At 41.4% G+C, this 17,499-nt stretch overlaps 1 protein-coding gene across 2 annotated transcripts in view; it reads left to right on the forward strand.

Moving 5' to 3' along the window:
• DAB1 (Dab, reelin signal transducer, homolog 1 (Drosophila)) overlaps positions 1 to 17,499 on the forward strand; it is a 114,371-nt gene that overhangs the window by 49,778 nt on the left and 47,094 nt on the right. For both annotated transcript variants that reach the window (XM_009884589.1, XM_009884588.1), the window contains exons 2-3: positions 10,558 to 10,697; positions 13,092 to 13,190. In XM_009884589.1, coding sequence (XP_009882891.1) covers positions 10,558 to 10,697; positions 13,092 to 13,190 — 239 coding nt within the window. The remainder of the gene's footprint in view (positions 1 to 10,557; positions 10,698 to 13,091; positions 13,191 to 17,499) is intronic.

A 17,499-nucleotide genomic window follows, 5' to 3' on the forward strand; every position in this document is an offset into this window, starting at 1 on the left:
GGGTTGGAACTTGATGATCTTCAAGGTCCTTTCCAACCTAAACCATCCTATGATTCTATGATCCATTCTAATAATAAGAAGAAGTTGTAATGAAAAGAAAAATAACAAGAAAGAGAAATAAAACCCAAGGCAGATGAGCAATGCAAATGAAAAATGATTGCTCACCACCAACCGACTGATGCCCAGCCTTTCCCCAAGCACCCGACCAGCTCCCCCCAGTTTATATGCTGAGCGTGACATCATATGCTATGGAATATCCCTTTGGCCAGTTGGGGTCAGCTGTCCTGGCTGTGCCCCCTCCCAGCTTCTCCCCCCCCCCCCAGCTTTTTCGCTGGCAGGGTGTGAGAAGCTGAAAAGTCCTTGACTTAGTGTAACCACTGCTTAGCGACAACTAAAACATCAATGTGTTATCAATATTATTCTCATACTAAATCCAAAGCACAGCACTATACCAGCTGCTAAAAAGAAAATTAACTCTATCCCAGCCAAAACCAAGATACACGGTCACAGCATGGTGCATGATGCAGCCTGTTGTGATCCACTGCGTTGCTTTTGTAACCGTTTTAACTAGTGCTGGCGGGAGCCTGCAACAAAGTAGAGTTCTACACTGACAAAGAGGATGGCTCAAGGAGGAAGGTTGTGGCCCTGGCACAGGGCTGTGGTTTCATCCAGTGGGGTGCACAGTCCCATTTCTGTGCGTGCACAGCACTGACGCGATAGGAGACCAGAGCATTGACACGAGAGGGTAAAGCGTAAATCGATGAACGGCTTCGTCCTCCTGCTTTAGCTGTTACGGGCTATTGCTCTTTTCTTTGGGGAGTTTAGTGTCTGTAATTAGTTATCTTGAATGGAAAGATTTTTCTCTTATTGAACGTGTGAGAAATTTGGGAGTGTTAATCAGTGGAGCATAACCTTTTCTTAACTTGCTCTTTTTATAGTCCCGGAGAATTAACATTTATCTTAGGGCAGCACGAGAATTTGGCATTTGTATGAAGTGAACTGATTCTCCACCCTTTCTCTTTCTTTGTACATAACAAAAACTGCACTCTTTGATAGACTCATCAACAGAATATATTTTTAGGCTTTGAAGTGTAAATTGTGAATTTGTGTGTCTCAACGTGACTTCGGGGCGCCGTGTGTAAGCGCACGCATGTCTGTGTCCTGGATTAGTTAAAGTCTAATTAAAATTGTTCCTGAAAACTACATACTTAAAGCCAGATATAGGTAGACACATAAAAAACAGCTTGATTTCTTTTTTCATAAATTCTGAGAACTTGTAGTTCTTATAGGATTAAAGAGAGTCAGAGGGATTCAGCAGCTCTGCAAATCTTGTTGCGTGTTCACATACTGAAATAATTATTTAGATGCTCACCTTTAAATGACAAGTTTTCTTAGCGCTGGCTAGTTTTTCAGCTGCTTTAAAGTGCTTCTCAGCGCTATGGTGGAGCTTGGAAGAAAAGGCAATTCTTACTTACTTTCCTCTTCCCCAGCAAGTTCAGTTTTGGTTGGGAAATGACACGTTCTGAGGTAATTTAGCAGCACCGTTTGGATTGGCCTCTCCTTGCTGCTTCGGAAGTCCTTTATGGAGACTTTTGGCAGTATCTACTGGTGGCCCCGTTAGGGCGGTTTGACTTGGGCATATTAGTGCAGCTGGGACAGGTCCCTTGGTTTTCAGAGTGTCTGGGCTTTCACCATGCCCCGTCCAAATACAGTGCACATATTAATGCCAATTAAGGATCAGTATAAAATCAATTACCTTTTCTTGGTGATTTTGTCTCAGCAGCAACCAATTTCATACTGACATCCAGGCAAGTGGGTAAGGAATGAGCTGGTTGATGACCCTCTTTTCCCAAGGGCTTTGTTTACTTAGCATTTTGATGTCTGCTTGATTTAGACATTTACCCCAGCTTTGAAACATCAGGTGAACAAAGTTTGCTGAACTATCTTCGGTCTTTTAAAGAGAAAAGTCAACAGATACTTGTCCTCTCCCTTCCCCTCTAGTTGGAAAGAATACATCATTTTTATTCTTAATCTTTAAGAGCAAAAAACGGATCACCAAGTTTTCCTTGTTTCACTTCTGGTCGTTACCTAAGGCTTGCTGGACAAAGCTAGTACCCCAAAAAGAAGTTTTACTGTAGTGTCTTATTTCAATTTAAATCAGTGTAGAATTTGGGATTTTGGCTGCTTCTGCATGCAGCCTGTAAAAGGCACCTTACAAAACGGCTTGCAAAGATTTATGAAGACTTGCATGGTACAGAGGCTGAAAGGAAGTTTAATTACATTCAGCTTTTGGTCATTTCTGTGTCTGAGGATGTGCCCATATACTGTCATCTCAAAGACCATCTAAGAAAATAAAATTGATCAGTGAGCCTTCTGGCTGAAACTAAAATGAGTGCTTTGTCATCTGCCCGTGGAGCATATGTGCTCAATCACTGCCGTCTCCCGTGTGCTCGCCGTAGACTCTCCATCACTCAGATTTGTCCAAAATTTTAATCAAACATTATTTTATACTGAGGCCATCTCTGTAAGTAATTGAATCCTTCTCTTGACATATTCACACATACTACTTTGTAGTATAAAGAAATAATTTAATCTAGTCCACGCAACCATTTTGCTTTAGAGACAGTAAAATGTACGTCTTGTTTTGTATTTGCTTGTGTAGTGTATCAAGTGTTAAGATAAAAACTTGGCAAGTACAATTGCTGTCACCTTGTGAATGACATCTCTGCTCATAAACCTCTGATCAAAGACAGCAAATAATATGGGAACATCTTATTTACTTCCATGGGAAACTTAGTTCTAAGAGTGGGGATGTGTAGGTGTCTTCGAGTACAGTAATTCACAGGCTAATAATGCCAGAAGCCATAAAATCTCTCAGTTGGAGGTTACTGTGAACAACAGTGCTGAACAATTGGGAAGTACTGCTGAGATGATAGTCTGAATGATGATTGAGTTTTCCTGGAGAGCCCTTATCTGTGTTTAAAATTGTAGGTAATGTTTTTAAATTTAACCGTAATAGAAATTCGTTGAGCCTTCAGAGTGGTTGCTGTTTCCCCTCTCTAAATGTTCCGTAGAAATATTCTTGGTCTTTGCATTCAAGACAAATGTTTGCGTTGCTGTCAAAATGGGTCATTTTTACCTTTTGCTGAGCAGAAGGACCAAGAGGATCGAACCACCAGCGGGACGGGAGGGAGGTTCTTCCTCTAGTTCCTCAGCCTAGGAGGCTCACGTGCTCCCTGATGGCTCTCTTGGGCAAGGGCAGCTCGTAGGAAGAGGTAGGGCTCTTGGCAGGAGGGGGTTTAAAAGGTAGTTCGCTGAGGTTTTACGTGCTTGTACCTTGGCAAAATCACTTTGTTAACACAGACCACAACAGGGTTCACTTGTTGACCCTACAGCAAGTTATCTCTAATTGGGTAAGTAAGCTAAAAGCACTTCAGAATATGTCTGGCAGAATTTTGAGGAGTTTCCCTATCAGTTGATCAAAGGAGAAGTTTGCATTCAAGTAGTACTCATAAACGTGACCAAGGGTTTCGTGTAGGGTTCTATAAAGAAAAGGGGTACTTACTTGCTATGAAATTTTAACATGCTTTTTAAGGTTGTAATCCACCCCCAAATATAGATTGCATTTCACTACATCAGTAGGTTTTTTCCAGTTGCTAGGAACTAACCTTCGTCAATGAAGTAAAGCATGAAATTCAAAGTACGTCTTCATTTAAAAGATAGCAATGATTGATGTTGCGAGCAGATCTTGCTGCGAATGTACTCCGGTCACTTGAGATGAATTATAGATCTTGAAATGAAACTGTCAAGTAACGCTCTTGTTAAAAAAAAGTTATAAATGGCTAATTGCAAGCAACTCATTTGAGAAATACTGTTAGAGGAAGAGAGTGCTAGTGATAACACCAGAAGTTAAATTGTGTGCACAGATACTGCTAGCGATGATATGTTTTCTTTTCTAAAACATTACGTTAAAAAGGGAAGAAGATTTTATTTCTCCATGTCAGATCTTTAGGGGCAGCACAGTGGGTTTGGGCAATTAACCTCCCAAAGACCCAACTTGGCAACTCAAAGTTTTCTACCTCTAGCATAAAAGTTCAAAAATTAGATTAAGAGATATCAGGGTTTGTTTTTTTAGTTTAAAATCCCAGATGATCATGCTGCACTGAACTTCTTTATGCCTGTGAAGAAAGAATTGCGTTCCTGAGGTGCTGCAGTCTTGGGATGAAGATCCATCCCTTTGTGTGATGGATAGTTTTGAGCCCTCTGCATCGGACATGCAGTTCAGTGAAGCCATTGAGGAAATATGTGCCATCAAGGAGAATAATCTCTTTGAGCTTTTCGCGATTCCTTCATGAATTGCTGTATAGATGCTGCTGTACTGAAAGGTACATATAATTATGTATGGGTATTTTTTTCTTTAACACCTGCGTATGTACTGGGGTTTTTTTTTCCTGGGGAAATCTGTAGTTGATTGAAATTACCGTGAATTTTCTTCAGATAATTGATACCAAATGAAGTTGTGCACCATGTGTGTATGCATATGTGCAAGTACATAAAATTATGGATGCATATGTATGTGGACATGGGTGTGTATATATGCACAGCTAACGGGAAATATCTTTCTCGTAGTAATTAATTCACCAGTTTTCAGTGTGCGTGGCATCTTAGAGGTCATTCTGCACCGTGGTGTTTTGTATTTTCCACTGCACTGGTGCTATAAAAATGCTAATTGTCCCCATGAAGATGTAGGCTGTTTATAAGTGCGTGTGTGATTGTTTTTCAGCCCTGCAAGATATAAGGAGGTGTTATTTCAGGTTTATAATTTGAATGTGTGATGGATACAACTTTGACAGTTTATTAGCTAGAAAAGAAAGAAAAAAAAGATAGTGGTGTGTCGTTCTTCAGCAAATTGATTGCCAGGAGCATGTTATTGACTTTGGTGATAATATCATTATATATTTTACAGTCGTAAAATCAAGAAATTCAGATTATGCCCTGAGGGTTTCACACATTTAAATAAAGGATATAGCCATTTCCAGGGCTATTGGTTTAGATTAGCGGGTGCTGGGAAGAATGCGTAGTGTGTTATAAGGGCATAGAGAAAAAGCAACAGTGTGCTTACTGTGGTGATGCTTTGGTTTATTTTCTTTTTCTGTTTATGAAATATGCTTACTTGCCGATCCCCTGGGAGAATGAGCAGCGTTTGCTCTAAATGCTAGAGTATTAATACAACATTAACTTAGTGCCGTGTTGGGCTAAGAGCTGAAATCAAGTGTCATCCTTGACTTGACAAGAGTGAGGATAAGTCTTCTGGAGACACTCACCAACGTGCCACGGTACCAGAGAAGAAAACCTTGCGTGAGCTTCAGTCTGCAAAGTTAAGAGCATTACTTGGAGCCAGATAACCTAATGCGAACTGAGCTAGTTCTCCCTCTGGATGTCAAAGTCGGGGTCGAATGGTGGCTGGTGGGCTGCTGTGAGGGTAACGTCCCCTGAGCTGCTCCAGAGACCACTGCTGATGGGCACGGCCTGGGGAGCACCCGCCTCTGGCACTCAACTTGGGCTGCTCTCGCTTGGGTCTTCCACAACTGCTGATTCTCCTCTTGGACTGTGTACCAGTCATGTCTTGGGATTGAATGCACTTGAAGTACTTGGGTTGAGTACTTGGGGTTTTGGGTTCGGGTCTGTCTCTAGCTTGCTTCACAGAATCTGAGTTTAATTAAGGTATACCGCCTCACATAAAAATGACTGACTGTGTTAAAAACCTTGTTTATTGCTTTTAGAATATATTTAGTGAGATGGATAAAATACCTTAATGCAGATCACGATGATAGTCTCTCTCTACTTTAGATGCAAACTCAGAAGCACATTGCATCACCCGACTCTGGGGATTTGTTGTTCTCTTAAAAAACTCTGAAAGTCCAAGTACAGTGTCACAACTCGGCAGCAAAGGTCATGTTTTCCCACTTATGCGGGAGCAGTGGCTCCAGCTGAAACACATATGGCTTAAAGGTGAACGGTGACATCTATAGAAGTAGATAAAATAATTACTCTTATATTTACATTTAAAGGGCCTCTGAGGATTATAAATCTATATGCTGCAAACAAAACATTTCGTTGCCTGTGTCAACAGCACCACATTTTTTAATTAAAAGGGATCACCTTTCTAAATTGAATTTCTGTGACGTTGTTGTTAGTGGTTTTTTAGCATTTTTTTCTCAGTTTGGGGCATGAGAATTGAATAATTTTAGTTTTCTTGATAACCTGGTTCCATTTTGGATTGTGAAGTGCTTGTGTCAAGTTGCGAACAAATGCTTAGGATATTTGTTTGCTTATGAAAATGTGTTTATGAAAGCATTTTAGAGCAAACCATTGGAAACTACGTACTGGTCTTGAAGTTAAAAAAGTTTTAAGACAAAAACTTAGTTTAGGATCGTTTTAGAATGCCCTGGTGGTGCTAGTCCTCTGATGAAGAACGCTGGGCAGATCCCTACCTGCACAGGGTATGAGGGACAACTGAGGTGGACATCAGCTGCTCACCTGGTGTGGCTTTGGCAGTCAAGAAGTCCTAAAAAGAAAGCGTGTCCAGAGGAGAGCCACGAGGATGATCCGAGGGCTGGAGCTCCTCTCCTATGAGGAGAGGCTGAGAGAGTTGGGGCTGTTCAGCCTGGAGAAGAGAAGGCTCCGGGGAGATCTTATTGCCGCCTTCCAGTACCTAAAGGGGCTACAGGAGTGCTGGGGAAGGACTTTTTACTAGGGCATGTAGTGACAGGACGAGGGGGAATGGCTATAAACTGGAAGAGGGCAGGTTTAGATTAAACATTAGGAAGAAGTTTTTGACTTTAAGGGTGGTGAGGCACTGGCACAGGTTGCCCAGAGAGGTTGTTGAGGCGCCATCCCTGGAGGTGTTCAAGGCCAGGCTGGAGGTGGCCTTGGGCAACCTGGTCTGGTGGGAGGTGTCCCTGGCCATGGCAGGAGGGTTGGAACTCGATGATCTTCAAGGTCCTTTCCAACCTAAACCATTCTGTGATTCTATGTGTGGTGGAAAGAAATGGTTGTCATTAAACGCGTGCTTCTAATTTTGCTGAAGATTATGGTTGGGTAATAATTTGAGACCTCAAGCTTCAGTTGTCCCTAAAATCATCATAGTTGGTTTGTGAACGTCCCCATTCCTGCCCTTGAGATGTTATTTGTAGTTTGAGGGAGGCAAGCTGAGAGTGAAAGCCCCAAGATGCAGCTTCTGGTTATTGAAATAAAACCCAGCTCCAGCAGTAAGTGCAGCCCCGCATCCAGGATTATCCTCCTTCCCGCCGGCCGGGACCGAGCAAGTGCGGTGGCAGGGGGTGGCTGGGGAGCCGAGCTCGACAGCGGGACTGCGCTCACAAAGGCGGGAGCTGCAAAGAAGACAAGATTGACTCCACTCGCTACAGGAAGAGAAAGAGGCAGCACTTTTCCTGGGTGGGTTTCTGGCACAGGCACAGCTCTCTGGTTTAGTGGTTTAATGTTAGCACTCAGCCTCCTCTGAAGCTTAAGAAGAGTTACAGCGTCATAATTCAGGCATCTCTTATTCATGCTGTTTCAAACACAGAAAGAATCTTGTTCAAGACCTGTCATTAAAAAAAAAAAGAAGTTTTTTGTCTAATGATGAGATGTTTATGAGAGTCTGGACTTATCTGCCTGGTAAGTGTCCAGTGTGCAAATGAAGTATCACCCCACGTAAATCTCACATCTCCTGAGTGCTATAAAGTCGACCGTACTGACAGTGTTTGTCCTATGGTAATTTTCCAAGGGAGGTAGAAAGTTTTTCGGTGCTGATTACAGCACCAAAATTTGGAAATACAGTATGAGCATAGATAGGGGGAGATCTGGATGTATGCTGAGAAATGGTGACTGTTGCGGATGGCTGATTTATAATATAGGGCAGTGTGTGTGTGCATTCCCTGTGCTTTTTCATGGGACATATGCTCTAGGGTTTTACGGATGAATTTGTAGTTTCTAGTAATTTGCAGTTTCCACTGCAGTTTAAAATATCTACATCATTTTCAGGTTGATGATTTTTCCCAGTCATTTATCCCAAAAGCACTTTATCCTACTTAATCTGGGTCATAATTGACATGGGACTTGTGCGTAAGCAAACATAGCCATAAGTTGTGTTTCAATGGGCTATTAATGTCAGGGATTTAGTTACATGCAGAAAAATAGATCAGAGGTTGGAATAAGTATAAATGTTCAAATAACTGATGAATGCAAGGTCGCTATCATGACTTGGACCCAAGAGACGCTCTTGAACACTTACACGCTCATGCTATTAGTTAACAGCTGCCTTCGGCTGTAACGGAGACGTAAGGTTGAAAATTGTTGGCAAGAAAGCTGTTGGAATTGGATTTTATTTACTGCAAATCAACAGGATATCTTTGCAAGTATAAAAGACATATGGAGAAGTCCACTGTTATCATTGTACTTCGTTGTGTCTCCAGATGTTCCCCCTCCTGCCCCACTCCGGAGCGGAAAATAGAAGATGGGTTTTCATTGTTTTTAGCTGATGGTGCCAACATCTGCCTTGGCATTTGCCTGGGGAGTGGTATTAACACTACTTCAGGGTGTCTGATTTATCAGAACAACTCTGATAAATTGGAGTTTCTGATTTATCGTTTATGTCTCATTAGATTATTTTTTTTTTTAATAGAATACAATGTAAAAGGATGAAGTTTCAGCCCTCTGTTTAATTTTTTTTTGCGGGAGCAGGAGTGAAAACAAATCAAGGGAAGCAGTTGGGTGGACACTGAACTATTGCAGCAACACTTAGCAGCTGCCTTTTTAAAGGGGCTATCAATGAGGCATTAAAACATTGGTCTGAGCTGATATTTTTCATTGAAATAAATAGCATTTGTGTGCTGAAATATACTTGAAGATCTCAATAAGCTTAAAATAGCTCTATTTTTAACAAACATCTAGTCCATCGTTATGGACATGTGCTGTACTCTGGGGGAAGGATAACCAAATAAGTGTCTTCATTTGGAAGTACTCTTTCTTGGTCATGTATGCTCTCTATTTTTTCTTATAATGGTACTGTAAAAATTTCAGTTCCATAGTTTTCAGCCTCGTTTATTCATCCACTTGATGGGTGTGTAACACTAGCAAAGTTGACCCAAGTGTTGACTGCTGAAAAAGGTGCTTTTAATAGAAATGCACAACAAAACAGGTTTTTCCCCAAAAGCTTCTGTACTTCTGCTTATCACAAGTTAGCGGCACAGAAACAGATTTGATTATTTTTTTTCTGTGCTTTAATCTAACTTCTCAAATAGGGATGAGCTTTGGAGAAAATTTGGGTCAAAATTCTGAAATACAGCTGTATAATGAGATTCTTACCTATGGTTCATTTGTAGCAGACTCTATCTCTTTGTTCATTTTTTACACTAGCTCCAAAGACGGGGCAAAATCTGTGACTACAGCTCCTAGGTGATAAGAGTATAGATTTTAGCAACTTCAGTCCATGTTTAGGCTAGTTTTCTGGTGGAATCTGTTGGGTCCAAGAAACTTCCAGTTCTTTAAGATCTGACATTTTTGCTTGCTGCTTTGTTCCTTGGAAGTTTTTTGTTTGGTTACTTGTTCGCTTGCAATTATTTACACTTCACTGCTGCTTTTTTTTGAGATCCTAGCAAGAAATTCCACAGACAGCTGCAAAAATATATCTTTAATCAATTTTAGGAAGACCGGTTCCCTAACTAACATATTTCTTCCAGCTAAAACACGGAATAAACTCTTCTGCGGGTACTCGGGGAAAAAGTCTTCCCGACAAAACTATCCCTTTCATGGATTGCCGGGGTGTCAGCGTCGTGTGGTTCAGGCTGGTCTGAGAGTTGTAATTTATGTACATTGGCTCTATCAGTAGTGTGCTATCTTACCCCCTGATTGCTTTTTTATTAAGAAACATCTTGTGCTGGTTTTTTTAAGCTTCTCGGGGTGAGCCTGTGAGAGCCGATGTTGCTGGTTATGATTTTTCTGTATATATTTAAGCAGAAAGAGTAGAACAAGGAGACAGTATTTTTTTTTTGTGGAGAATTAAGAGCAGCAATATTCTATAGGCATATAACATCATTTGTTTTTTCATCATTCAAATGGTAATAGTGTAAATATTGCTGATGCGGTGAGATAAGTGGGTATATGAGGAAATAGTGGCATGTTTCTATTAGAGTTTTGTCTGCAAAATGAAAAATTCTCAAGTGCATTGGGATTAAAACAACCCATACAGATCGGAAGTTTTCAGATCCGTGAAGTCTGATTCAGGCTTATCTCTTATTTCTGTAAACCTAATTTGTGTGCAAATTTTGTGCAGAACACTTTGTACGGCAACAATTCCACTGTGAATTCGTTTGAGGTAGTAAGGGCAAAAGGTTTTCTTGAACTAATACTTTTCTTCTAATTTTATTGAAATGTTTGCGTGTTTAGGTGTTGAGGTGGGAGTTAGATCTAATTTGCCACTTAATTGCAAGTATTTATTTGTTTATTTTCTTTTGCACTCACGCAAATTTGCTTGTTTCCCTTATGTCTTTCCAGGTCAGGATCGCAGTGAAGCCACTTTAATAAAGAGGTTTAAAGGTGACGGTGTCCGATACAAAGCAAAACTGATTGGGATAGATGAGGTTTCTGCCGCACGAGGAGACAAGTTATGCCAAGACTCCATGATGAAGCTCAAGGTGCAGTGAAACTTTTAATGTTTAATATTATGGCGTCAAGGGGAGCAGATTTCAGCTTGAATTTTTACTCGTTCTCCTTTTGTGACACTGAGTCACACTCTGGTTAATTATGTATTGAAATCAGTCAATTTTACATGAACTCCTGGCTGGTATTGCTTATCCCAGTTTAATTTTAATACATTATCTCTGAGTTCAGTAGTTATTCATGATTGACACCACTGCAATTTGTCCACAAATTATAAACAACACATCTGCAAATTGAATAATTTTATTATGCAAAAGGGGATGTAAACCACTGTGAAGAAAAATGGTATATCAGAACATTTTGTATGACAGTGCTAATCAACTACAGCCCTGCCTTTGACCATTATCTCCTGTCGGGACAGGGAGGAAGGGGTGAGTGACGTTGTGGGGTGTAGGTAGCCAGATATAGGGGGGAACTGGTGTCCTCACTGGGAGGATAACGTCTTGCACCTGTAACGGCAGAATTTCTGGGTTACCAAACCAGGAGGCAGTGCACCGAGAGGACAGAGCATGAGAAGATAAGGAGGAGTCCCCAGGAGTCCCCTTTTACTTTGGGAAAGAAGTGGAGCCGTGACAAAAGCAGATTTTGAGTAGACTGCAAACTTAGAGAGTAGACAGAGTCTGAAAGCACTAGTGGTGGAGGAGGGTGGGCTTTCTGGACACGCTGGACACCTGTCTCTGGCTCAGTCTTTTCTTCTAACCCTCAAAGAGCATAAGAACTCTCTATAAGAAGCATCTTTACGTGGCCCTGGGAAATGTGGAAGAGCTGGAGTGGTTGAGGAGGAAGGATAGATTGTGTTTTTCTTGTGCAGTGTTGGCTGTTGGCTTCCCATCTGCACTGCAGGGTTACCAGGTAGGTCTAGGAGTAAACCCTCCACAGTCTTTTTCCTGTTTTTTTCCTTCCAGTCCTCTCCCCGGCACTCCACCGAGAGGGCTGATGCATTTCCCATTACTAATTTTTTCAGGAGGAGAAATCACTAAATAATATCTTTTACACTACCAACTAGCATGGTTCCAGTCCCGAGGAACGGGGAGGAATAGCTGGTTATTCAGGAATAAACAGCAAAGGGTGACATCCATCTTACGGTCCAACAATCTAAAAGCAAGATCTGGTAGATAATTTACAAATCAGTTACGAACATTTTATGACGAGCAGAAACTAATCGGTTCTAGAAGGTGCACTGTTGAGTTATCGCATCTGCCACAATATTCCTATCTGGTTTAATTGTATACTGGATATTTGTTGTTATTTCATAGTTCCTAGAAGCAATTTGGGAGAATTGTCACTGTTCAGCTAAACGAGCCTTTTTGTCTCTCTCCTCCATGGATTCCCATTTCCACATCTCCCAGGTGCCCGATACCTGTTTGCAAAGTGGCGAGATTGATCCAAACAGTGTTGTGAGATGACAAACTATTAAGGGAAAGGAACATTAGAAATTCATGTTTGTACGTAAGGCAGCATAGCATGACGTTGTGGACTCTTGCAACCTCGTGTCTAGCAACGGGGGTTTTAAGGCCAGGCATAAAGTTTTGACAAATGACTGCATTTGACTTTTGACAAATGACTCCATTTTTTCCTCTTTAATTTTCGTATCTGTGTAATAAGAACAACGACCTCATGAAGGTCTTAAAACATGTCAGCGGTTGTTGAAACATGCTGAAATTGCAGAGCAACAGATAAAGGCTAAATATTTTCATTTATTTACTGGTGCAATTGGTTACATTTGATCTTAGTACGGTGTTATTGGTCAGGGCAGGTTCCTGAGAAGGTGGAAATAGAAGTTACTGTTATGCTGGGGGAGAATAATACAAGAGGTGCATATCAGCAAGTTCACTTATGAAGTAAAAGCCTGAGATCAGGAAAAAAACCTAACCTTCAACACCAGCTTTTTACAGCAGAGGTGTAGTTTGATTTTGAGAAGAATATTCTTCTCTAAAAAGCTCAATTAGCTTATTCCAGATTAAGTGTGCCCATGAAGTAAGCTAAAGTTGGCGTTTTTTTCCTGAACTACTTATTGTGGTTTTTTTTTCTTGAAAAAAAAAAAAAAACAAAACAGAAAACAAAACAGCTTATAGCTGGAAAAAGTGTGCTAGAAATGACCTTCAGCTTCCATGAAAACAAATTTCATGGAGGATTAGCTCGTGCAGGGGCTGGAAGTGGGAGCACATTTGAAATGCTGTCTGGGTAGCGTAAAGAGATGTGGTACCTTGAAAAAAGGGGAGGAAGCCAGAAGTAAGAGGGGGACTGTTCCTGGAAAGCCCTTAAGTTTTCCTAGAAAAGTGGTTGGTCATCCACAAGCAAATCTTTGCGCTCCGCTGCGGCACCTAGAAGAGTACTGAAACCAGCCAAACTGTTCTTTGTGTCAACAGGGAATTGTTGCTGCGGCTCGTTCGAAAGGAGAACATAAACAAAAAATCTTCTTAACAGTCTCCTTTGGGGGAATCAAAATCTTCGATGAAAAGACAGGGGTAAGTAAAACAATCGTGTGATGGAACAAAATTGATTCTTTTCATGGATATTTCTTTAAAAGCATTTCCTAGCTGGGCAGTAATATCTTACCAGTGTAAGCGCATATAAAACAACACCTGACAAGCTTGATAAAGGGTTATCCTATATCAGAGCAAGCCACTAGGTGACAGAGGTGTAAAGTGTAGCGTGGGGACGTGGTTTATTGTAAAGCCTTGTCCTGCATACTTCTGCAGTCACTTGGTTGAGGACCCAGATGCCCCTTACATGCAGAAACGCTCATAGCTCTGAGTCCAGAAAGTGGCAAGAAGGGATTTGTTTTCCTTCTGCCAGGTAAAAAAATTGCTTCTTGGAAATATCAGCCCACTGGTTGTAGCAGTCCATGGTACAGACTGCTGTCTGCGCCCAGGAGGGTTTTCTCATCCAGCCTGAGCCCAACCGCACCAGTCCTCTGCATGCTGGTTAAGACTCCTCAGCAGTACCAAGTGACTTGAGAGTCTGATGACAAGGGATTAGGATTAGAGGCTAAGGTTGTCTTGGATTGGGCCCCTCGTGTCATGGGAAGCGGAGGGGAAGAAAACAAGCTGGAACAGAGGGAGCTGCGGACAAGCCCAGGAGAGTGAAGCTTGTTTTCCCCACTGGTGCCTGAATTAAAGAGAGAAAAGGAAGGGCAGTGGGAGCTGGGGAGCTCCTGGGAGCAGCACATGCTTAGTTGGGATTGCCCTGAAGACGTCCCAGGGGAAACCTAAGAATTTCTGTCAGGTCCATAGTTCTACATGGATGCAGCCATAGTCACCATAACCCAATATACTCCTATGAACAGCAATGACGGTCTTCTGTGATGTACGCCGTAACCATAAGAATCAGAGCTTTTGTGTTGTCAATGGTAGAAAAAGTATGTATTGTATGGAATTGGAGGTAAAAGATACCGGAAAGTTTGAGGTTGCTGTCTGAGGTTGCCAAGCAGCAACTCATCCAGTAGCATCTGGTCGAGGAGGTTGCAGGAGACTCCCGTGCCTTACGCAGTTTTTGCCGCAGCAATATCATGTTTGATTTTTCAAATTGCTCTGAAAGAAGAAACCTAAGCAAAACATTATACTACTTAGATATAAAGCGACAACACACAAACTGTTTTAATCCTAATTAAGAAGATTTTTACAGCAGTTTAAGCTCTGCCTTGAATTTTAAAAAGCTCTTGATTTAATCTTTTGAAAGATTAACTATTTAACATGATGCCAGAAATAAAACCCCACTGATGATAGATGAAATTATCTTTCCCAGTTAATTTATATTATTAGAAAATCAATGTCATTGAGCTCACTGATACATAATACAAGTAGTTAGTAATGAAAAGCTCATTTGGAATGTGTTGTGTACAGCATGTGTAAAGTATTCATACAAAAGCAGTGTTTAAGAGAACTGAGGTTACAGTCTGTGCTCAGAGGATAGGAAACGTCAGAATTCGGGCTGCCAGTTCAGTCGTGGTTGGGTCCTCTACTAAATAGATATTAGGGTAGTACTTAAGTATGCGATGACCTACCTTTTTTTGGCCAGAGAATACCAGCTTCGTTCAGTGTACAGAACAGATTGTGATACATCAAACAATATGGTAATATTTTGTTTTCTTTTCCATCTGCAAATTGCACTGAGGCCACGGTGACTTTCCTAAGACTAAAGTCTTTTTGTTGGGAAAGTAAAGAAGAAGAAAGAGAGAGGGACTTGTCCTGTGGCACTTGTCTCTGAATGTTTTTCAAACATAGGATTTCTTTTCATAAAATAAAGAGGGAAAAGGGGATGCGTTTGGAAACAAAGGTGGGTGAGCCAAATTGCCTTTCCTGCAGTGTCCTCCACACTCTCCTAGCTGCAACTAGAGAGGTGGGGACATGAGAACAAATCTCCTTCATTTCATAACTTTGACACCGTATTCTCTAAATCTGACATAACTGTATCATCCTTATAGTAGCTCTGTCACTCACTCACTCGGGCTTAGACTGAAACCTTTAAATCCACCTTCCAGACGTCTGCCCCTGAGCTGCCGGAGTGATGGACAGGAGTATTGAGTTGCCCTTCTTGGAACAGGACTGTGACAGAGGGATCCAGGGAGCTTTTAACATCAGTTTTTACGTGGTTTTGTGAAAGCAGGAGAATCGTGCTTTCCATGCCAAGCTTTTGAAGCAAGGGAGGGCTGAAGTCCTTTCCCGGTTCTTCACAACCGCCATCCCTTTGGCTTTTTCCCCAGCTTGCGTCTGTCCGTGTCCCACAGTTTCACATCCTTGACCCATTTCATAGTCTCATTCATCCAGGCTGTCTGTGCTTCATCAACCAACGGTTATCCCCTCATTCCCATACCTGCTGATAATCACGTACAATCTCGACATCTGAAATACACTGGGTAACATCAGCAACGGGTCACGGACAGACCCCGACAGTGTCTCTGGGCTCTCTGAGCCTGCAGGACCACTACTGAGGGAAAGTGCTTCCCACGGCGCAAGAGACAGATATTTAGGGATGCCGTACTGTGTCTCATCCATTCGGCTTCGGTTCATCATGGTGTAATGCTACGAGATGTCAGCTGTCGTAGCAGTAAATAGTACTGTCTTTGTAGTCTCACGTTGAGATCTGTGTGCTAAAGTCAGCCCCAAAGAAAACTGCGTTACTGCTATAACGTGGAGCCTCCTATAAGGCAAAATAAGGACGATGCAATTAGGCGATGCAGCACACTGATAATGCCATTCTTGATTTAGAAGGAACAAGGAGAATCCCACAAGCTGGCAAAACTGGGGATGTACGATTGCTCAGCCTGACTCTTTTGATGGGAAGGAAGCAAAAGGGGTTGCAAAAAGGTTGTGTTTTGCTCACACAGATCTTCTGATATCCGTGTTAAACTTCATAGTTTATAAAGTTTGGAGACTGATGTTCACATTTGTGCAACAGGGAGAAAAATACACCTTTAATAGAGAACAGCTTGGATGATCTTGCATTTGCTTTCTCTTACTTTAACCGCCCTCCCTATCCCCCAAAATGCTTTCTCCCTTAGTTAAGTTTCCATGATTTTGGAATTCCCAAAAGGATATTTTGGGCCACAGTGCTCCTTTATTGTTTATTTGGAAAGGTTATTTACCTCTCTAGAATGTCCTTTCTTAACTTTTATCATTGGCTGTTGCTGTCATGTCTGGCACAATGGCAGTCTGATGTGACAGAAAAGAGAAGAAAGTTTTCTGAAAAAAATGTAGGCTCCTGTATGTTTAGTATCTTGTAGGCTACTATTGGATTTTAATTTATCACAATAAAAAATCAATTTGTAGCTCAAAACTAGCAAATTTTTTAAAATCAGGAGTGTCATAGCTGACTTCATACAGATGATTTAAGGGCATTGCTCCATAATTCATTACAGATGAAGGGCTGTCGTTGGGTTACTACTGAAAATGATACGCAAGATTTTTCCCACTGTACTTTATAGCTGTCTTTAATACGTTCATCAAAAAATATTGATTGTAATAATGCTGTTATTCCAGCCATCAGGAATTCTGCCCTTTGAGTTAAACTTACCCATGAAGGAGATCAGGTTGCAGGTGGAATATCATTTGGGAAGAATTTATCTCAGCGAGAAAAATACAAGAAGGATTTGCTGTGAGTTTGCACTGTAGATGCAATACAATTTAGTTTCATCTATAGCACTGCGATAGAAATAATAACACTTCTATCTTATATTTCATCATCCTACACCATGGACTAATCTAAAGAGGTCCCTTCATACCCCTTTTCACGCAGTTGTCAATGTATTTAGAACGTGACAGAAGGGCCGTGCGTAGCAGAGCTCACCCTGCCAGCCTGGGGGTTGCCTATACTGTTACGTGGACTCACCCAATTGCTGGAGGAGCCCACGCACGCAGGCACACCGCCACAAATTGTGCTGCTGTTAAAGCCCCAACATTAGCTGTGTAATCCAAAATTGCATTTAATTTGACTAACAGGGTGTTCTCCCATTCTGTGCCACAAATTGTTATTACACATGGGGTTTGACCCTATATTTTCTTATAAATGTACCTTTTTTGTCTACTTTCATGTGTTGGCCATCCATCCTGGTTGCCTTCTTCACAATATATTTGCCAAATATATACCTCACCTGAAGAAAATAATTTTTTTTTTTTTAACGTAAAAAATCCACCACAATTATTACTAAACCCAGACTTTTTCTATCTAATGCTACTTCAGAGATTTCATGGCTGCATATTATATACAAATAATTTATGATCATGTGTCCTGTCCTGTTCCCCCTGCACCCGGGTGACATCTCAAGACGCCATCTTT

The sequence above is a fragment of the Charadrius vociferus genome, unplaced genomic scaffold (genome assembly GCF_000708025.1).
Source record: "Charadrius vociferus isolate BGI_N301 unplaced genomic scaffold, ASM70802v2 scaffold163, whole genome shotgun sequence".
NCBI lineage: Eukaryota > Metazoa > Chordata > Aves > Charadriiformes > Charadriidae > Charadrius > Charadrius vociferus.